This window comes from Notothenia rossii (genome assembly GCF_949606895.1).
Source record: "Notothenia rossii genome assembly, chromosome: 8".
Classification (NCBI taxonomy): domain Eukaryota; kingdom Metazoa; phylum Chordata; class Actinopteri; order Perciformes; family Nototheniidae; genus Notothenia; species Notothenia rossii.
In genome coordinates this window covers 81,869,448-81,892,452 of record NC_136906.1, presented here as the reverse complement: position 1 = coordinate 81,892,452, position 23,005 = coordinate 81,869,448, and the positions used below count along the sequence as shown (strand labels likewise).

The window sequence follows — 23,005 nt, the reverse complement described above, 5'->3', positions numbered from 1 at the left end:
TCATCATATCTGTATTTCCATCAAACTAAGTGGTATCACATCTCGTGAGTCAGACCTGAACTCATTGGTGTTTTCTGGCCTCTTCAGAGATGTCCCTTGCAGCTGATATGAATAATCACTGCTTCTTGATGCAGACGTAACCTCGACTGGCTGTCACACCACACGTAGTTAGAACCTGATGTTTGCATAAATTACCAGATATAAATGTCCAGGATTAGATTCCTCACATGATATGAATCAATCCATTGTATACCCAATTATTTTACAAATGCTATCATTGTTTCGGTCACAAAGAAACCCACCCAGGGGACCCTCACTTTGCACCCCTCTCTTTATTCTTCCATGTTTAGAGACGCTGCACCTGGCTGGAAGTTCAGGACAATTTTTTCAATGGATACAAAAATAAACTGAAAAACTCATTCATATAATCTATTTTGTTTTTAGGGATTCTTAAAGGGGTCTTGATACAGCACTGAAGTGAAAAGGTCTCGGTGTGCATCAAGCGTAAAAACGAGTTTGCACGAAAATAAAGGAAAAGCCATGCAGTTGGTTTATAGCGTTAAGCTCCTCCAGCGGGAACATCTGATGTTTTTGTTTTACGGACACAGAGTGAGGCACGTGCTCTATACCGGTGCAAATATCTTGCATGTTACGATCATGGATAAGTGTTTTTTGGGATTGTCATGGTGCTCTGCTTAAGGTATCAATCTCTGCTTTGTAAAGAACACCAAGATATTTAAATCTAACTATAGATCTGATAATCGTTGGTTGTAGTGAATGATTTATTTATTCATCAAAGTCAAACAATTAATATAATTGTGTCTTTCTGAAAAGGGTGGTCCACCATGACATGATTTAAAGGTCCCATGTCATGCTTTTCCGGTTCTGACCCGTCCCCTTGTGTTCTGTAGCTTCTGCATGTGAACGGTCTGCAGAGTCAAAACCCTCAAAGTACACCCTGTAGGAGTAAAACTCTAACACAGAGAAGACCTGTCTGTGCTGCCCCAGAACGCCTCGTTGGACATTTCTCATGTTCTTCCGGGGCATCGTGACGTCTGGATACCCAGAAGCCACGCCCGGAGCTATGACGCACCCTCTGCCAGCCAAGCATATATACTGTTGGAATCTCAGGTTCAGTTCAAAACAATGCTAACAGGGCTAACAAAGTTGCTAGCGTTTACATATATCAACTACAATATCAGCAGATGGCCTTACATGTTTCTCATAGCACGATAATGTCTGCATTCAGACACAAAATACTCATAGACAGTATACTCCGGGTGATTTACCGTACGGTCAGTCGCAAAACTGAATTACATTATAGTTGGCTTTCCTAGCGTGTATGCTACAAAGCTAAACAACAAGGCTACCTAGAGCTAGACATGCCAGGGAAAACATTGTTTTTATGCAAGCTAAAAAGAATGACCGACACGTAGCAGACTGCCGTATGAGATTCCAATTGTAAACACGTTATTGCTAGCCTAATATGAACCACTAGCTTTTGTTCATAGTAGGTTGGCATATTACACTGAACAACTGGCAGACGTAGGTTAGCTTATACAAAAACTGATGCTCCGCTCAGAGCTGAAAAAACACAGTGTTAGACATGGGCGGAGCCTCTCTGGTGGTTGACAAATCAGAACAGAGTGGGCGAGCTGACCAACCGGAGCACACTGGGCTCACAGGGAGGGGCAGGCAGGAGCTCAAACAAGCCGTTTAGGACAGAGAGTGAATACACATACTTTACAGAGATGCTGTATGAGAAACCAATATGAGTTTGGAAAATTGCACAATATAAATCTATTTTAGTAGACCTCAACAATGGAATTATGATATGTGGAAATGGCCATGACATGTCTCCTTTAATGTACATTTGATCACATTGGGTATTGTAAATAGCTATTATGATGATAATTACATCTGAATGCCATTTCTGTCACAATCTCTCTTTGCTTTCCCGTTTTATTCTGAAAGGTGAGCACCCCCCTAGTTGTGTCTGCTCTTATTTCCTGTGTCTGTGTTTTCCTCCTGTTTGATCGTCTGATTGTGTTCACCTGGTGGTCCTGTGTTTCTCCTCCCTCCCCACTTGTGTCTTATCTTGGTGATCACCCTTGCTGGCATTTAAGGCCCAATTCCACACCACCCCCTACACCTCCGGTTGCGTGTTCGTGCGGAGGGTCTGCCACATTAAGTGCTGTTTGAAGGTGGCTGTATCTTAGCCCTTCACACTTCATCCATGCACTTAACTTCAGAGTGTTAAGAGTTCAAAAATGAAAACACCTCAGTTACGTGAACCGAGTTCTCGGACCAGTTTAGACACGTCCTGCATTCTTTACTGATGATGTGATCTAAGAAAACAATCAAACCGCTGCTCTTTCTACTAAAGAAACACTGACTGAATCTTTCTAAAATCACTCTACTTTAACTCTTTGACTTTAAGAGAGACATTATACACACTACTTCAAACAGATATTAAGAATCAGCATCAAGAGTCATGTGACCTGTCCAGTTAAACAGTGACACAGCACAATGTGATCAGAGTGATCCTGATGATGGAACAGATTTATCTTGGAGGATTCTCACCTGCTGAACTCACTTCAGGTCCACTTCCAGACACTCTGCAGCTTCATGTGTGGAGGACACTCTGCTCATGTGTTCCTCTGCCGTCCTGTGTCTGCATGCATCTGATCCGAGGACACCGTCACACACCCTCATAACTCCAGAGATTAAAAACACTTCAGAGTCACGTGGAAACCGGTGTTACAGGTATCAGAAACATTGTGAGAGGTGATGTAGTTCTACTAACTGTCCACTAGATGGTGCTAGCTCACAGTTAAATGCTTTAACAATCTGCCCTGACATGTGATGAAGCAGTAGTGTGGATCATATGGCTGTGGTCCAATGATAAAAAGACTTCCTATGTATTTTCCTTATATGGTTTCTTTTGTTATTTTGTTATGTTTAAAAAAGAAAAGAAAAGTTGGCTCCCAGAGACTGATTACAAAGGTATTTGTTTCTTTCTCCTCACAAAGTAAATTATCACAATATAACACAGTTAACTTTTTAAAACCAGACTCAAACACATACATTTGGACAATGACACAACAAGTCTGTTTCAGTCTCATTGCATGTATTGTATTAAATATGCAACACATGACAATGATAAGGTCAATTCTCGTTTGATTCAATGTTTCATGTCTTGTCTTGAATTATTCCATAAACAATAGCTGTAATTCATAAAGTTGACCGGCAGATGGCGGCATTTAGACTCCATCAAACCCTTAGAAATACTAAATATATGGCACTGTGCACAGAGGGTGCTGTTTGCTGCACAGATTGTAAAGTCCCTGGAGGTATAGATTTTTAAATATAGGGCTAACTAAATATTTTGGATGATAGTTTTAACTTAAAAGGTCTGATAGCCATTGTTATGCATTTTAAGCCGCATCCATGTGGTGACCCGTGTGAAGTACTTTTTGGTACATTTTTGAAAATGTTGCATTATTAATTTTAGCATAATCTTTGGTCAAAACAACATGTATGATTCCACTCCTACACCAGCCAAAGCAATTTTATCATGAAAGTGGTATTTGAGTACATTTTAGATTTGTTTTTATATTTGGCTGGACCTTTTTAACAAACATGGAATCTTTTATCAGTCTCCTATTTGTGTGATCATTGACAATGTTTTTTTGCCTTTAAACCTTCATTAAACCCAATGACAATTACTACAGAAAGTATTAAAAGCTTTTCCTCTTTGTGATGAATGAAACCAACTGTGGATGGCATTAATTTGGCCTCCAGTGAGACTGTAAGGAATCTTGGTGTTATATTTGATCAGGATTTATCCTTTAATGCCCACATAAAATCAATTTCAAGGACCGCCTACTTCCATCTACGTAACATTGCAAAAATCAGGCATATCTTGCCTCAAAACGATGCAGAGAAACTAGTCCATGCATTTGTTACTTCAAGGCTGGATTATTGTAACTCCTTATTATCAGGGTGTACCAAGAAGCCAGTCAAGTCGCTTCAGCTGATTCAAAATGCTGCAGCTCGTGTACTAACCAGAGTTAGGAAAAGGGACCACATTACTCCTGTTCTGGCTGCCTTACACTGGCTCCCTATAGAACACAGGATACAATTTAAAATTCTTCTTCTCGCCTACAAAGCCCTTAATGGGCAGGCGCCATCTTACCTTAAAGACCTCATTATACCCTACTGGCCTACTAGGGCATTGCGTTCCAAGAATGCAGGGTTGTTGGTTGTTCCTAGAGTCTCTAAAAGTACAATGGGAGCCAGAGCCTTTTCTTATCAAGCTCCACTTTTGTGGAATCAGCTTCCAGTTTGTGTTCGGACGGCAGACACCCTATCCGTTTTTAAGAGTGCGCTTAAGACCTTCCTTTTTGATAAAGCTTATAGTTAGGGCTGATTAGATTCAGCCCCTAGTTTTGCTGATATAGGCTTAGTTTGTCGGGGGACATCTTACTTCTCCCTTCTCTCTGTCTATACCTGTGTACTCTCATGTTCCGATTAACCCAGCTTCCCCAAATGTCTTTCTTTTTGGTGTCTATATACGCCGGGATCCGGAGTCATGGATGATCCTGCGGTCCTGTGTCATGGATTGCGAGCCCTGGATCTTGAGTCTTGGCTGTGGTCCTGGATCATAAGTCCTGGATGGATATCCTCGTGGATTCATCTTCCTATTATACACACATGCATTTCAAAACATTTGGACTACCTATGTTGCAAATGTATTATCTTTTCAATTTACACACAGCATCTATTGCACGTCTATCCGTCCTGGGAGAGGGATCCCTCCTCTGTTGCTCTCCCTGAGGTTTCTCCATGTTCCCCTTTAAACTGTGGGTTTCTCTGGAAGTTTTTCCTTGTACGATGTGAGGGTCTAAGGACAGAGGGTCTAAGGACAGAGGGTCTGAGGACAGAGGGTGTCGTATTGTCATACTGATATTCTGTACAAACTGTGAAGTCCACTGAGACAAATGTAACATTTGTGATATTGGGCTATATAAATAAACATTGATTGATTGATTGATTGAACTGTGGCAGTAAAGGCACAATCAGTGAAGCCTCGTCCACCACCAACATTTACACCACGGGACAGGAAGTGACCTCCTCCGAGAGAGAACACAGAAGCTGTGTCCCAATTCAGAGGCTGGGTCCTCCTGAGGACCCAGCCTCGCAGACTGCGAAACGAGACGGTCTACGGAGCATGTCCTTGTACGTCACCGGCAGTTACCCCTACATTTTGCCGCCCCCGTCACCTAGCAACCAGCTGCAGTCACAAGTGCCGGTAATATTTTCTGACACTAGGCAAAATATTTTCAAACTGTTTTCAAACTGTTTTCAAAACTGTTTTCAAAACTGTTTAATATGGAGTCAGATCTAGCTGTACTTATTTTGGTGTTATATAATATGTTTAAATTATTTTCCCGAGGTCGCAACAGGCGCACCATCTACTTCCGATTAATGGAAGACCATTTCCAGGTAATGATACTAATATCTATTATCATATGATAATAGATATTATATCAATTTAAATGTACTGTATTTTTAACTAACAGTAATGTTAATATTAGCCTATAATACATGTTTAAAATGTTATTTCTCAGGTTGAGTATAGCTTGTGTATGTATATATATATATATAGCCTATATATGTATATATATATATAGCCTATATATGTATATATATATATATAAACATGTCTATAGAGATATCTTTATACACAAACACAGAATATATGTATCTGTATTTTTAGCTAACAGTAATGTTATTAGCATATAATACTGATACAAATTTAATTTCAGGTTGAGTATATATGTATATAAATATCAGTATATATATATATATATATCAATATATATATATAGTATATATATTTATGTGTGTATATATCAATACACATATATATATACATTCATTTGGATATTTGTTTTGGGAAATCAGAAGCAGAATCATTAAAACAGCAAAACGACATGATGATTGGAAACCTCCTCAGAGAGTTTGTGCCCATTAAGATCTAATGCGGGAAAATGACTCAGTGACACTGTTTTCTTTTCTTTGGGTATCGTAAAAAGTCATCAGTCATCCTATCTCGTATAAAATCGTTAACAGGAAGTAATTCACGGTTCTTTATAAAAGTAAATATGTTACCTTGTTTTATTTTCTTTGGGAATCATAAAAAGTCAAGTAGGCATCTTATCAGTCATTATAGCTGCACAATGAAAGGATACATCTTTTCATGGAAGTAGGTCACTATTGTTTACAACAATACATATTTCACCTTATTAGTCTGGAGCGTATGATCTGTTATCTGCTCTTCCTTCAGTCAGAGAGCACTGCATTGATCCCCAACACTCCACACCCTGAAACAACATCACAAATCAGAATCTGGTTTTCTTAGCAGGTTTTATCACACTTTATTTCTCTGATAACTCTAGTTTGTTGTTTATCTTGAAAACAGCAGGAAAGAATAAACCATCCAGGTGGGAAGGCGTATAGTGTTAAGCCAAAGAGAGAGAATGAAAGAAGATTTTAAAGTGAGCTACTTGCAGCATTTAGAATTTGCAGCGTTTCTACAGTTGCAACCAAAACAATTCAACCCCCTTTGCACATTAGGTTTATTGAAACATGTTTTTAACATTTGTCAGCTGTTTGAAATAAACACAAGAACTGTTTCAACAGAAAATGTTACTTGACATGACTGCAGTCTCAAACTGATTGAACCCCCTGTCTCAAGCACACCTGGTGGACATAATCAAGGGCTCCATGAGTTCAGGGGGGTATACTACGAAGCTGGTTCAACCTAACCTGGATATGTTTGAGTTAGCCGGTTGGCCTAATCCAAAACATACGAGCTCTCGCTAAACGATCCTACGACACGGGTTATCAAGTGGATCGCTCAAGCCAGCCGTGTCCTCTCTAGTTAGGAGCGTTCACATGAAAGGGGTGGTATCTGGAGCATTCGACCAATCACAAACATGGAGAAGCGTACTGACAGCACAGCGTCATACTTCCTGAATGAAAAGTCAACTATAATATTAGACATATAAAGAAGTTAAACTTTAAACATCCATGACTTAAACACTTGATCCAGGATCAAAGCCACATAGCTGCACCTGCAAGGTGAATACAGCTGGTAACAGAACAAGTGTTTGAATGCGTACATGAACAGGTTTATGATATCACTGCCCCGTCTAAGACACCATCTGACTTTCATTACATTTGACTCGAGTGTTTCCTCAACTTAATGTGTTGCTTCAAATAATCCTTCTGCATCCAGTATGTGACACTGTGAGTGTTGCACGGCCAGATACGGCTCAGCTGACTCAGATAAGGAGATGATACATTATGATGTGATATGCCGCGGACTGTACTTAATGTTACTCTGATCCGGTTACTTATGTTGTGGCAGATATTTAAGTAAGCTTTCTTAACGCTAATGTTCTAATAGTCAGATTGCTCTGAAGATGGGAGGTGATATTCTATTAATGTTCACGTTCACACAGTCGCTGATTTTTGCCGGCCGTCTTTCCTGCAACGGCAGCTTTTCTGTATTTCCTTTCTCCTGTAATATGACTTGATCGCTTTAAACTCCGCACACTGAGCTCTGATTGGTCAGCAGGCAGTGCTTTCACTGAGTTGAGCTCTTAGCCTGCAACCTAACCTGCTCCGGGGCAGGTTAGCCGCTCAGCATCAGTTACCATGGAGATCTAGCCCGCTAAAAAGAGAACCAGCTTCGTAGGACCGGAAACCCAGAGTTAACCTGAAGTTAGCCGCTAAGAGAACATCCTGCTTCGTAGTATACCCCCAGGTGTGCTTGAGACAGAACACATAAATACCTGGATTGGCTAGGGGTTTGTTGAGAGTGACGTTTGATTGAATGTTATAAATATTGTCAAAGTCAAACGAATTGTCCAAAAAGTTCAGAGAAGAGATCAGTGCCTTGAACAAACAGGGAAAAGGATCAAAAGAGATGCTCTTAGTGTAACGACTGAACTGGAGGCCACGGCCCACGAGGAACGGACTAAGACCCCTCAGGAGCTCTGCCAGAAGCTGGTGTCTGGATATGCATCACGTTTGCAGCAGGTCAAAACAGCAAAAGGTGCTCTACTAAGTACTGGAGATGCTTGCCATGAAGGGCTTGAATCATTTTGAGACTGCAGTCGCCATTAAAGCAGTATTTTCTGTTGAATTTGGATAAAAACACTTGATATTAGTTTCATTGAATGACTTTGTGTTATTTGATTATTGCAAACAGCTGAACAATGTTACATTTAGCCAATAGACCTAATGTGCAATGGGGGTTGAACACTTGTGATTGTAACTGTATGCAGCGCTTTGTTTATTTATGTTTTGTCAATTGGTGAAGATGTTTCTTCATCTGCATGTGTCTCGGGCACATTTGTGTTTTTTATTTGTTCTCTTTAGAAAGATAGATAGATAGATAGATAGATAGATAGATAGATAGATAGATAGATAGATAGATAGATAGATAGATAGATAGATAGATAGATAGATAGATGGATAGATGGATAGATAGATAGATAGATAGATAGATAGATAGATAGATAGATAGATAGATAGATAGATAGATAGATAGATAGATAGATAGATAGATAGATAGATAGATGGATAGATAGATAGATAGATAGATAGATGGATAGATAGATAGATAGATAGATAGATAGATAGATAGATAGATGGATAGATAGATAGATAGATAGATAGATAGATAGATAGATAGATAGATAGATAGATAGATGGATAGATGGATAGGTAGATAGATCTTTAATTTGTCATTGTACAGGTACAACAACATTACAATGAACTCAAGGTGCCAACACGCAACAACAAGACAATATGAAAACAAGAAATGGGACTTACATAGACATGACAGGGAATATGTACATAAATAAATAATACATTCAATTACACGATTACATGGTTTTTAAACTGCAGTGCGTTTCCCCTGGTGGAAATGTGTTGGGCTGCTGTTGTGTTTTGCACCTGTCGGCCTCCATAGGAATAAGGTTGACTTTAAAAAGTGCATAAAATACAAGTGAGACATTTTGTGGGATTTGTTTGTGGGGAAAATCAGAATCAGAATCCCTGAAACAGCACGATGACTTGATGATGGAAACCTTCACAGAGAGTTTGTGGCTATTCAGATCTAATGCGGGAAAATGACTCACGATACTGTTTTTTTTGGGAATCATAAAAAGTCATCTAGAATAACATGTTTTACAGGAAGTAATTCACTGTTCTTTATCAAAGTAAATAAGTGACCTTGAAAGCCATTTCTCCCTCATCTGTTATCTGCTCTGTCTTCAGTCAGAGAGCTCAGCACGCCTTGCTTCTCCCAACACTCCCTTTGACTCTGCATCATAAATCTGAATCTAATCCAGCAACTTCCTTTGGGATGTTTCATTGTAGTTCATCTCTGGGATTACTGTAGTTCTTGTTACTTTATTTTACAATTCTAAGCATGAAGCATTGTCCCAGCTGAAGCCGAGCAGCCTCTGTTCTCTGAGAAAACTCTGAAACGCGTTTAAAACATTTAAAGCTCACAGAGAGCGAGAACTTTTGGAACAGCGTGATTTGAGTTCTGTGTGCTTAATGGCATTGGTGGAACATAGATTCAGATAAGTAGAAGTACTAATACCATACTGTAAAATACTCCATTACAAAGAAACAAGTGTTACATCCAGGATGGTGCTTAAGACAGCGAAATGAAGTCTGATCAGGAAGATGTAGTTAAAGAAGAAGTAAAACAGTAATTCCAGAATAAAAATTGCATTTTTTAAAAGCAGCAAATCTTTACTTTTGAGAATCGGCAACCCAAAAAATGAACTATTATCAACAGATTTTCTGTCAACCCACTCGCTGTGAAAAAGAACACGTGAGGATAGATGAATCTAGAATAAACATCATATTTAGAAAATTCTCTTTTGTGTGTAAAAATCTAAATCCATAAAGTTACGAGTAACTAAAGCTGTAAAACAACGGAAGTGCAATGTTTCACTTGTGATGGTCGTGCAGTAGAATATAAAGAGAAACAGAAAGAAATACTCAATTCAATTCCAATACCTCAAATGTGTACTTAAGTAGAGTCCTGGAGTAAATGTACTGAGTTACTTTCCACAGCATATGAGAAAGATGAAACCCTAACTGAACATGTGGAGGCTTTTTTTATCCAGCTCTTACACTTTAGAGGATTTCAACATTGGAATGAGATCTGCAGCAGTGTCTGCTAATAGACAGCAGGATGCTGGTGTAGCGCATTCAAACTAAATGATTATTATGATCTTTATTGGGTTCCTGATAGAAGTTAAACACAAGATCAAAATTGTGCAGATAAGTCATGACTATGGTTTTATTCAGATGCACTCACACCTCACACATTTCTCTGTGTTGTATATAGGGTTGCACAATTCAGGGAATTTTCAACGATGGAAACTTTCCATGGAAATTAACGGGAATTTTCCAAATTGAAACTTACATATAGTTGGGGAAAGTATAATTTAGCTTAATCAATTAAATCGGACTTCTGCGTATCTATTTTACGCATTTCCAAAGTCGTGTCATTTGACTGTGAGACTGGGTTGGTTCCTACAGGAGGCTCCATTTAGAAAAGAGTGAGGGGGTAGAGAGCTCCTGGCCTTGGGACACTGGTGAAAGGAACATTCCCAGCAGCCAGACTTCAGAGGACACCCTGCCTCTACTTTTATCAGAAGGAAGTATTATTGTGTGTTCATAAACGTGTGTGAGCTCTAACAGACAATAACACATGATATTCTTCCATCAATGATTGAGGTAATGATGTGAAGAAAGATAAGCCGCTGGAGCCTTACAGGAACGACCAACAGACTTTAGACTTGTAGCTCTTGATGGGGGGGGGGGGGGGGGGGGAGGTAGTTTGATTGCTGCAAAACTAAGTTCAAAATCTGCCATTAAAAAGCCTAAATATACTGTACATCAAAAATAGCATTTTGTGGAATGCTTTTTCAATACTATGTGTAATATGTGGTCATGCCAATAAAGCCCCTTTGTTTTGTCATGTATTTTAGTTGATTCAAAATTGATCCTAAATAAAAAGAAACAGGTTGGACTGCTCTGCTGAGTAAGTTTCTTGGTTCTCCATAGTAGGGCTGAAACATTGGGGCTGCATCCTTTACAGCGCCAAATATGAATGCAATAATATCATGTGTGTGATGCATTAACACAGAGGCCATTCCTCCGGAGAACACATGATGAATACGTTCATACACAGGATACTTCAAGTATATGTTGCTGCTTGTACTTCTGTATTTCACCTCAGTATAGTTTAGAATAGTATAGTCATTTTTCAAATATAATATCAGAACACACACCTGACACACACACACACTTTGAGTGTTGGTATTGGGCCCGGTTTGATTTGGTTAACCCATTAACCTGAGCTCACAACAACACTGCAGGGCAAACTGCTGACCTGCTGCTGTCAGGAAACAGATCAGAGTTATGGTTCATATCTTTATGGGCTCACTGCATGTTCCCGCAGACCGGACTGAGTCACAGACAAACACTCGACCCGCCCACATGAGCTGTGTGTTTCAGGTGTGTGTATAAAGAGCAGGGAGGCCTGATCCTCATCACTGCATCACTCAGCTGACTCCTGAAAAACTTCTCCTCACATTTACCTGACAGGTAAGACACCTGCTGTGTTTCTGTTCCTCAGTGAAGCTCGTGGTTCTGCTCTCCCTCCGGATCTTCATCTGCACTTTGTTCTTCTCCACACAGAACAACCAGTTGCTCATAACCATGAAGATTGTCGTGGTCCTCTCAGTCCTCCTCTGTTCTGCATTTGCAGGTCAGCTTTAGACAGAACGCACACACCATCACACATGTGCTCATGATGAGTCCTCAGCACACGACCCTGTGAGGGAGGAGAGTAACTAGGGCACTAATGTTACTGACAGTGTTGTGTTTTATTCTGCAGCTCCAGCTGAACACAAAGAGAAGGCTCCAGGTCAGTACTGAAGGGCTTTGCTTTGGAACACACACACAGTCCTAAATGTTTCTCACACCAACATGAATGTGATTTATCCACAGAAGCAGCGGTGGCTGCCCTGATGGAGCAGATGGTTCCTGCACCTGGTTAGTGTCCTCTTTTTATTTCAGGTTTCACCTCCTGCAATCTGACAGCCATGTTAGAAAGTCAACTAAATAATGGATCAAAACAGAAGAAGATAGTTGTGTTGGATTAGAATCCAAGGACACATGTTGACATACAGCAGTTCCCTTTGCAGGACGGAGCAGTCAACAACTACAGCTGCTCTGGTTCATGATATCTAAGCATCACAGGCAGGCTCCTGGAGAGGAGCTCTGTAGAATCCAGCTGTTACTGACTTTATATATCTGACATACCAGAGAACATTTGGGTTCTTTTCCTTCAGATTCTGTCAAGTTAAATAGTGAGCTGTGGACACTGAAAGATAAAAGTAACCATCATAATTCAAGACTGAATGTCAAATTGTGGCGTACGGGGAACTTGGAAGTGTAACCTGTATGTACTTTCACGCCTACAGCATTATTGGAGGTACAGAAATGTTCCCATCAGCCTCAGCTGTGTGTTAGATTTATAATGTTAGTAAAATACCTTAACAGGCAAACTAAAATGGTTATCGTGGTGAAAATGCATGCTGAACATCAGTATGTTAGCATTGTGGTTCTGAGCATGTTAACATGCTAACGTTAGCATGTGGGTTCCACCTCATAGAGCCTATGTCTAGCTCATCTTGTGTCCGTTTGATGATATTGTTTTTCCGTACATCCTTAGGTTAAGTAGTTGTGATTCAATGTAGCTGATGTGAAATACTTTGTCACTGTTTCAGAGATGGAGGCCGAGATGAAGAAAGTTGAGGAAGAGTCTGTTCCAGAGGATTCTGTCCCTGTTCCCAGAGACGGTAAGACTCACGTCCCTCTGAAGATATACTGTGTCTGCTCATAGTAAACTCAGGGCTACATGTACATAATCAGTTATACTTGATCTACAGTTCCACATGTTGTTGTTGCCTATTAGAAACAATATTCATTTTAATAAAGACCTTTTTAAACAGCAATACACACAATATTACGGAGCACCCTAGGGGACATGGAGAAGAAAAATTAAATTATTTGAAAAATAAAATAAAATATGTAAAAATAAAAAGTTCTCCATGTCCTAGGGGCTCTGAGTGTTCTCTTGAGGTGTCTCCACTAATGTGAAACCCTTTATATATACAGTCTATGTGTGGGACCCGTGCCTATTGCCAAGCACTGATGTTCTATCTTTATATTTAAGGCCAAGCTCAAAGTAAAATCGATGAACCGCTCCATTGTTGTGGTTTCTGTGTTGCCGAACTGACCAGGAAGTACATTGAGCTAAATGAAAAGTATTGCGAGATCTCTCCATGTCCCCTAGGGGGCTCCGTACAATATGAACAAAATGTGACCAAAATGTGATAACCATATATAAATACTTGCATATATTTTACACAATACATCTGATCATTGTGTTCTCTCTTTCTCTGCAGCACCGGTGTTGGAGGAGGCAGCAGCACCTGAATGTAAGGACCACAAAACACTTTTAATATTCCCTTTTTTCCCCTTCATGATTGTCATGGCAAGAAATATGGTACAATTTAAAAAGAAGATTAAATAAAAGTCAAACACCTCTCTCGAAATATCCTGCCATATAGAGTTTGAGGGAAATGAGTAAAAGCATGACTTGTTGGAAGCCCCACAGCAGTATGTGTGCATGTTAGGCTAATAACTATAACCTGCTAGCTCTTACTCCCCTGCTAACTGTTCTGTGAACACATGAGGTCCACGCAGACTGAAGCTGGTGTCAGTGGAGCAGCTGTGTGTGCAGCAGGCTGAACAGAGTGTGTTTCAGTCAGTGAAAGCTCTCTCTTCTCTGTGTGTCTGCAGCTCGCTTTAACTACTGTCCTGACGGCTGGTACAGCCACAACTCTCGCTGCTTCATCGTCAGCAACACAGCCAGCACCTGGTTCAGTGCTGAGGTAACACTACTGCAACACTTCACTGTGTTATCGAGAGCAGGCAGACACATTGAACTTGTATGAGGCTTTAAAAGTAGATCTGTGTTGTTCCTGTCATCTTTCATATCCATTCCATTCTTTAAGGAAGTAAATGAAGACATTAAATCACACAGCTGTTTATCTGCATGTCCACAAAGAACCCTATGTGCCCCCTCTGTCCCACAGGAGCACTGCACCGGCCTGGGGGCCCACCTGGCCTCGGCCACCAACCCCAGAGAGTACGCTTTCCTGCAGGAGATCACAAAGAGATCCGGTCTGAGCACCGCATGGCTGGGAGGCTTCAGGCTGCAGGTCTGTTTTTTAGAAAGAAATACCAGCAGCTAGTCCAGGACCTGGTCTAGAGGGGGTCCTAGAGAACAGCAGAACAGATAAAGAGACTGCAACGACACCTCCTTACAGCCATGCTCTTTGTGTTTCAGAGCCGCTGGATGTGGATTGATAGTCAGGGCTTATACTACACCAACTGGTACTCCCAGTCCTCCTCCAGCAGCTACCCCTGCATGTACTTAACCACCGGCAGTAAGTACACCTGTTTGATCTGACTGGTTACTGAGTATAAAACCTAGTTGTAAATGTTGCTGTTGTGTTAATTAGGTTTAATTAACTATATGTTAAGGTGGTGCCTGGCTCTTTGTTCAAAAGGGCAGCCTCATCAATGAATGTAAAATATGAATGCTGTGATATTGTAATATTTGTCTGTCCAGCTGGGAATGTGTATATCCATAGAGTTGTGAGAGATGTGTATGTTGTACCTGGGTTCCTGTATTGATTTCACAGAGTAGATATCTGTATTTATGTGTCCTGACAGGAGACAATGCTTAGATCATAGCGAGCATGACATTATTTTTGTCCTTTCTGCTGATTAACTCTGGATAGGAAAAACAAGTGATATAACAGTGAACATTGTGGAGCATCTCTTGTTAAATAACATATTTATTGAACACTTTTGTTTTTCCTTAACATTTCAGATGGTTGGTGTAACACCCAGTGCACCAGTAGCCTGCGCTTCATCTGCTCCAAGAATCCTTTCACCTGTTAACTTACAGGCTGAACATCTGGGCTCTGTTTCTGTTTGAAGCCAACCCATATCTTTCTGAATGTATCATTGTGTATTCTTCACTGTTCTTTAATAAAAACCAGTAAGAATGGGATGTCGTGTGATTTTTATTTTAGTGCTTGGTTTAAATGTTGTTGAAGATGAATGGTTATTAATCTCAGAGTAAGTGGACTCAACAGTCCTGGGTCACAGATAGAAATGTAACAAAACAATTCAAATAATGTCCTGTGAACCATCTCAGAATGAATGCTATGACCCTGATTTTGGTGCTATACAAAGTATGATAAATCACAAGGAGCTAATGGCTGTGAAACATACAGATCACAAAGGTCAGAAGTGGAGCTTGAAGCTGTTCCTCTGTGGGTATTGTGTAGCCAGCTGTGTAACCTGTCTCAGGTTATCCCAGGGTGCATCCCAAGTCTCTTAAAAAATGTTCCCATTATTATCTTAGATGTTTATATACGCCTGAAACCATTGCCCTCCCATTGGCAAGTCTTTATCCAGATGTTAAAGGAAACCTTTATTGGTACCTTTTCACGTTATTTTGTGATAATACATTTTAATAACAAATACGACAGGAAAGAAGAAGAATTTAGATTGAATTTGTTATAATTTTGGAAATATGGAATTCCATCCATCTTCTCCCGCTTATCCGTGGTCGGGTCTCGGAGGTAGCAGTTTTACGACAAACTGTGACTTTTTTGACATAGAAATGATTTGTTAAGATTGACAAACATCATATGTGTAAATCATGGCACAATTCAAACGGGATCGAAAGATAAGTTTTCTCTCTCCATTGACTTCAATACATCATTTTTCAGAAATAAGGTCCCATGGACCGGAAGTAGATGGGCGTGACTTCGCCTCTCTATAGGTACCATGGCTCTAGTCCAATGGGTCAAAAAAAAGAGTTCCTACGTATTTGCCTTATATTGTTTCATGCCGACTTGTAATTGGAATGAAAATCTTAAAAAAAGACAAATATTTGTGTTTAAAATGAATTATTTCACACGTTAACCTTCAGATACTGATTACAAGGTATTTGTTTCTTTCTCCTCACAAAGTAAATTATCACAATATAACACAAAGTTAACTTTTTAAACCCAGACTTAAACACAAACTTTTGGACAATGACACAAGAAGTCTGTTTCAGTTTCATTGCATGTATTGTATTAAATATGCAACTCATGACAATGATAAGGTCAATTATCTTTTGATTCAATGTTTCATGTCTTGTCTTGAATTATTCCTAAAACAATAGCTGTAATTCATAAAGTTGACCGGCAGATGGCGGCATTTAGACTCCATCAAACCCTTAGAAATAATAAATATATGGCACTGTGTACAGAGTAGGGGTTTCACAACTACCAATATTTACTAGTCGACACGTTTTTCAAAATAGTAGTGGACTAGTCGTTACGTCATAATAAAGACACACAGAGAGAGAGAGGTTTACAACTGTATTTTCTATTGGAACTCATACAGTAACTTTTTAAACCCAGACTCAAACACATACTTCGGACAAAGACACAAGAAGTCTGTTTCAGTCTCTTTGCATTTATTGTATCATCAGAACCCTCCTCAAATATTGTGTGTGACTCCTCAGTCTTCAGGCTCCCCTCATCATATCTGTATTTCCATCAAACTAAGTGGTATCACATCTCGTGAGTCAGACCTGAACTCATTGGTGTTTTCTGGCCTCTTCAGAGATGTCCCTTGCAGCTGATATGAATAATTACTGCTTCTTGATGCAGACGTAACCTCGACTGGCTGCCACACCACACGCAGTTAGAACCTGATGTTTTCATAAATTACCAGATATAAATGTCCAGGATTAGATTCCTCACATGATATGAATCAATCTTATATACCCAATTATTTTACAAATGCTCTCATTGATTTGGTCACAAAGAAGCCCACCCAGGGGACCCTCACTTTGCACCCCTCTCTTTATCCATGTTTAGAGACGCTGCACCTGGCTGGAAGTTCAGGACCATTTTTTTAATGGATACAAAAATAAACTGAAAAACTCAGGCATATCATCTATTTTGTTTTTAGGGATTCTTAACGAGGTCTTGATTCAGGACTGAAGTGAAAAAGTCTCGGTGCGCATCAAGCATAGAAATGAGTTTGGTGGTAAAAGCATGAAATAAAGGAAAAGCCATGCAGTTTGTTTATAATAATAATAATAATGCATTTTATTTATATAGCGCTTTTCACGACTCAAAGACGCTTTACAATATGAGGGAGGGTAGACAAACAAGGACAGGCAAACAAGTAAGTATAGTAAAATAAATAAAAAGGCAGTCAAGAGGAAATTGATTGAGAGGAGGGGGGCTTATGGGTAGGCAGAGTTGAAAAGATGTGTTTTGAGGCGGGACTGAAAGACTGTGAGGGACTCAGAGTCACGGAGATCTTGGGGGAGGGAATTCCAGAGCCTAGGAGCTGCCACTGAGAAGGCTCTGTCCCCAAAGCTGCAGAGTGTGGATGTGGGAATGGATAGGAGTCCGGCTGCGGTGGATCTGAGGGACCGTGGGGGTTGATAAGGAGTGAGAAGGTTTGTGAGATAAGGGGGGGCCAAATGGTGGAGTGCTTTGTAGGTGAGGACCATCATTTTGTAATTGATGCGATGGGAGACAGGAAGCCAGTGGAGCTCTTTGAGGACTGGGCTGATGTGATGCCATGATTTGGTATGTGTGAGGAGACGTGCAGCTGCATTTTGAACCCGTTGGAGTCTGTTGAGGGATGTAGTGCTGATGCCGTAAAGAAGTGAGTTGCAGTAGTCAAGGCGGGAGAAAATGAAGGCATGGATTAGTCGTTCGGCTGCAGGGCGGTGAGAGAGGGTAGGAATTTTGCAATATTGCGGACGTGGAAAAATGAGGTTTTGACTGTTTGGCGGATGTGAGGTTCGAGGGAGAGGGTGGGGTCAAAGATTACGCCAAGGTTGCGTGCCTGATTGGAGGGGGAAACAATGGTGCCATTGATGGTGAGTGTCATGTTAGTGACCTTGCTGAGGGTGGATTTGGAGCCAATTAGGAGGAGTTCTGTTTTGTTGCTGTTCAGTTTGAGGAGGTTATGTTGCATCCAAGTTTTAATAGCTGTCAGACAGGAATCGATGTGGGTAAGGGGTGGGTTATGGAGGGATTTGGTGCTGAGGTAGATCTGAGTGTCATCAGCATAGCAGTGGAAGTCCAGGTTGAAGTGGCGGAGTATCTGACCGAGGGGCAGGATGTAAATGATGAAGAGGAGGGGTCCAAGTACTGATCCTTGAGGAACACGTTGGGTGACTGAAGCTGTGGCAGAGGAGTGGTTGGGGAGGGAGATGAAGTGGGATCGTTCACTGAGGTAGGACTGGAGCCATCTGAGTGCAATACCTTCAATACCAATGTCCCTGAGTCGGGTGAGCAGGATGTTGTGGCTCACGGTATCGAAGGCTGAACTCAGGTCGAGGAGGATTAGAATATTGAGGGAACCAGTGTCAGCAGAGGTGAAGAGGTCATTGAGGACTTTGACGAGTGCAGTTTCTGTACTGTGGTGAGGACGAAATCCAGACTGAAGGGGTTCATAAAGCTGGTTGGTTTGGAGATGGCAGTGAATTTGATTGGCTACAATGCGTTCAAGAGTTTTTGAGAGTAATGGTAGGTTGGAGATGGGGCGGTAATTAGTGAGGGAGGAGGGATCAAGACCAGGTTTTTTGAGGATTGGAGTAACGGCAGCAGTTTTGAAGGCAGAGGGGATGGTTCCATGGGACAGCGAGGATTTAAAAAGGTTAGCAAGATAGGGGCAGAGGACGGGGAGGCAGGACTTCAGGAGAGGAGTGGGTAGAGGGTCAAGGGAGCAGGTTGTGGGATTTGAGGAACCAATCAGATGGAGTATTTCAATTGGGGTAACGAGGTTGAACTGGGAAAGGCGGCGCTGGGGAGGAGGAGTCAGGAGGTCAAGGGAGATGGGGGGAGAAATGGTGGAGGTTGGGGGAGATGCTTGTATATCAGATGGAGCTGAGAAGGAGTGGTTAATGGCGTTAATTTTGTCTCTGAAAAACTGGAGGAATGAGCTGCAAGTAGCGGAAGTAGAAGTAGGGAGGTTATCAGCACGAGGTTTGAAGAGCTTGTTAACTGTGGAGAAGAGGGTCCTGGGGTTACGGGAGGGGTCAGTGAAGATGTTGGAGAGGTAGGCAGATTTAGCGGCAATAAGAGCGTCTCTGTATGCATTGAGATGGAGTTTGTAGCTTATGTAATGGACTGTGAGGGATGATTCATTTGAAAGACGTTCACGTTGGCGGCCTCGCTGCTTCATTTTACGCAGTGCGGGTGTGAACCAGGGTGAGGAGGTCTTGAAAGTAACAGTTTTATTTTTGAGGGGGGCTAAAGTGTTGAGGGAGGTGAGTAGGGTGGAGTTGAGGTGGTTGAGCAGATCGTCAGGTGAGCTGAGGGTTGCGTCCAGGGGGAGATTAGACGATAGCAGTTCAGAGAGATGGTTATGGTCAATGGAATGTAGATTACGGAAGGTGATGTTTCTGGGTGGGCAGGGGTTTCGGGTGGGGGAGGCAATGGTGAATTGTATGAGTTTGTGGTCGGAGAGGGGAAATGGGCAAGGGTGGAGGTCAATCACTGGGAGGTTGGTAGAGCAGACGAGATCAAGAATGTGTCCTTTGTCATGGATGGGGAAGATGACATGTTGGGTGATAGAGAAATTGTCCAGTAGGGTTGTGAATTCGGATGCCAGCTTGCAGGTGGGTGAGTCAATGTGAATGTTGAGGTCACCAAGTAGTAACAGACGTTGAGACAGGGATGAGGCAAGTGTGAGGAACTCAGTGAAATCGGAGAGGAAGGAGGGATGATGTTTAGGAGGCCGGTAGATGAGGATGACTGTCAGTGAGGGAGGGGCTTTGAAGGCAATGAATTCAAAGGATGATACTGAGGGGAGGGTTAGTTCTGTGATCTGGATGTTCTGATTGTGGATTACAGCAAGGCCGCCACCACGGCGGGAGGGGCGGGGTTTAGTGATGTATTTAAAGCCAAGGGGGATGTTTGGTTGAGGGAGAAGAAGTCATCGGGCTGTTGCCAGGTTTCGGGGAGCAGAAGGAAATCAAGGGATTTTTCCAAGATTAGTTCATGGAGGATGAGGGCTTTCTTGTTGAGTGATCGGATGTTAAGGAGGGCAATATTAGTTGAGTGGGAAGGGCGTGGTATGGTCACAGGCTGAAGAGGTGAGAGGTTGTCCAGGTTGACAGTGCGGGGAGGAATGTGAGATGGGGGGGAGGAGCGGAGAGGAGGTGGAAGGAAGTGTGTTATTATCAGTTTTTGGTGGTTGAGGGCGGTGGAATCCACTCCAGGTATTTGGGCCAGCTCTGAGCAGAGGGCAGTGGAATCCACTCCAGGTATTTGGGCCAGCTCTGAGCAGAGGGCGGTGGAATCCACTCCAGGTATTTGGGCCAGCTCTGAGCAGAGGGCGGTGGGATCCACTCCAGGTATTTGGGCCAGCTCTGAGCAGAGGGCGGTGGAATCCACTCCAGGTATTTGGGACAGCTCTGAGCAGAGGGCAGTGGAATCCACTCCAGGTATTTGGGCCAGCTCTGAGCAGAGGGCAGTAGAATCCACTCCAGGTATTTGGGCCAGCTCTGAGCAGAGGGCAGTGGAATCCACTCCAGGTATTTGGGGCAGCTCTGAGCAGAGGGCAGTGGAATCCACTCCAGGTATTTGGGCCAGCTCTGAGCAGAGGGCGGTGGAATCCACTCCAGGTATTTGGGCCAGCTCTGAGCAGAGGGCAGTGGAATCCACTCCAGGTATTTGGGCCAGCTCTGAGCAGAGGGCAGTGGAATCCACTCCAGGTATTTGGGCCAGCTCTGAGCAGAGGGCGGTGGGATCCACTCCAGGTATTTGGGCCAGCTCTGAGCAGAGGGCGGTGGAATCCACTCCAGGTATTTGGGACAGCTCTGAGCAGAGGGCAGTGGAATCCACTCCAGGTATTTGGGCCAGCTCTGAGCAGAGGGCAGTGGAATCCACTCCAGGTATTTGGGCCAGCTCTGAGCAGAGGGCAGTGGAATCCACTCCAGGTATTTGGGCCAGCTCTGAGCAGAGGGCAGTGGAATCCACTCCAGGTATTTGGGCCAGCTCTGAGCAGAGGGCGGTGGAATCCACTCCAGGTATTTGGGCCAGCTCTGAGCAGAGGGCAGTGGAATCCACTCCAGGTATTTGGGCCAGCTCTGAGCAGAGGGCAGTGGAATCCACTCCAGGTATTTGGGCCAGCTCTGAGCAGAGGGCAGTAGAATCCACTCCAGGTATTTGGGCCAGCTCTGAGCAGAGGGCAGTGGAATCCACTCCAGGTATTTGGGCCAGCTCTGAGCAGAGGGCGGTGGAATCCACTCCAGGTATTTGGGCCAGCTCTGAGCAGAGGGCAGTGGAATCCACTCCAGGTATTTGGGCCAGCTCTGAGCAGAGGGCAGTGGAATCCACTCCAGGTATTTGGGCCAGCTCTGAGCAGAGGGCAGTAGAATCCACTCCAGGTATTTGGGCCAGCTCTGAGCAGAGGGCAGTGGAATCCACTCCAGGTATTTGGGCCAGCTCTGAGCAGAGGGCAGTAGAATCCACTCCAGGTATTTGGGCCAGCTCTGAGCAGAGGGCAGTGGGATCCACTCCAGGAATTTGGACCAGCTCTGAGAAGAGGGCAGTGGAATCCACTCCAGGTTTTTGGTACAGCTGGGATTGTAACGGACCAGTGGTGGGTGTATAATATGGAGTAATAAGTGCGCTCAGATGACATGACAGTTGTGGGACATGGCGGTTAGTCGACCAGATAGATGTTATGGATGATTTTCCGGACTGGGAGTAAACAAATCTGCGTTTGGAACCTCTATGGACATACCTCGGTCTGCGTAGAAGCCCGAGGCAATTGATGACAGACAAGCTTAGAGGAAGCGCAGAAAAGTTGTTGAGATTAAAAAGTTGGGAGACAGAGTATCGTAACATTGTAGTGCCGCGGTAGGATGCTAGCGTTAGCACAGCGCTGGCTATGGTTGTAGACCAGCGGCGCTGAAAGTGGAGCTGTTGGCAACCGTCAGACAGGATGAGAGGTCAGTTGCAGGCTGTCCTTTACAGCAGATGGGGGGACCGGCAGGAAGAAGAACCAGAGTCAGGGCCCACGGGGAGGGGCAGGACGAAGAATGGGGCTGGTTATTTGATGGATGGAGCAGCGTTAGCAGGTAGGTGTACCAGGGTAGAGAACCAAGCGTCCGTCAAAAATGGCAATCGGGTGTAACAAATGTGTCCAGATCAGAACAAAAAAACAACAGAATAGTTAGCAATCTATAGCTGTAGAAAGTGGTCAGAAACTCTTAGATTAACACAAAGAAAGATGAGATTTTCGGACAGAGAAGCGGCGAACAGTCAGCGCCAGCGTCCTCTCACGCCGAATAAAAAAAATATAGCGTTAAGCTCCTCCAGCGGGGATCAGCTCACGTAGTATTTTTGAGAAATGAGATGCTATATATTTCAGCCTTTACTTGCTCTTCAAATGATAACTGTGGGTTGGAGGGAATGATTTCATTATTTATGAAACGATGAAATATGTATTATTATTGATTATTATTAATAATTATTATCAAACATGTTCCTTTCTCAAAGGGTGGTCCCCCATGACATGATTTCATGGAAGTTAATTCACATTGAGCAATGTAAATATTAGCTATTTGGGTATTTACGTCTGAGAGCCATTTGAAGGCCTTTTTTAGCTGCTGTAACCAAATCAGGTTGGTTCCCCGTGTGAGGCACTGTTGGGCCAATAGTCTGCATTCTTATATCAAACAGTTAACTCCATGAAGTTCAAGAATACAAAGATCACA

The 23,005-nt window shown here is 42.5% G+C and overlaps 1 protein-coding gene across 1 annotated transcript; it reads left to right on the top strand.

Moving 5' to 3' along the window:
* The first annotated feature begins 11,624 nt into the window (after nt 1–11,624).
* Nucleotides 11,625–15,257, top strand: LOC307016993 (ladderlectin-like). Its single transcript, XM_079646409.1, has 10 exons — nt 11,625–11,712; nt 11,806–11,875; nt 12,005–12,034; nt 12,118–12,162; nt 12,900–12,971; nt 13,581–13,613; nt 13,978–14,069; nt 14,274–14,399; nt 14,528–14,627; nt 15,077–15,257. The coding sequence occupies exons 2-10, from the start codon at nt 11,827–11,829 to the stop codon at nt 15,145–15,147; spliced, it is 618 nt and encodes a 205-aa protein (XP_079502535.1). The 5' UTR covers nt 11,625–11,712; nt 11,806–11,826; the 3' UTR covers nt 15,148–15,257.
* Nucleotides 15,258–23,005: the final 7,748 nt, after the last annotated feature.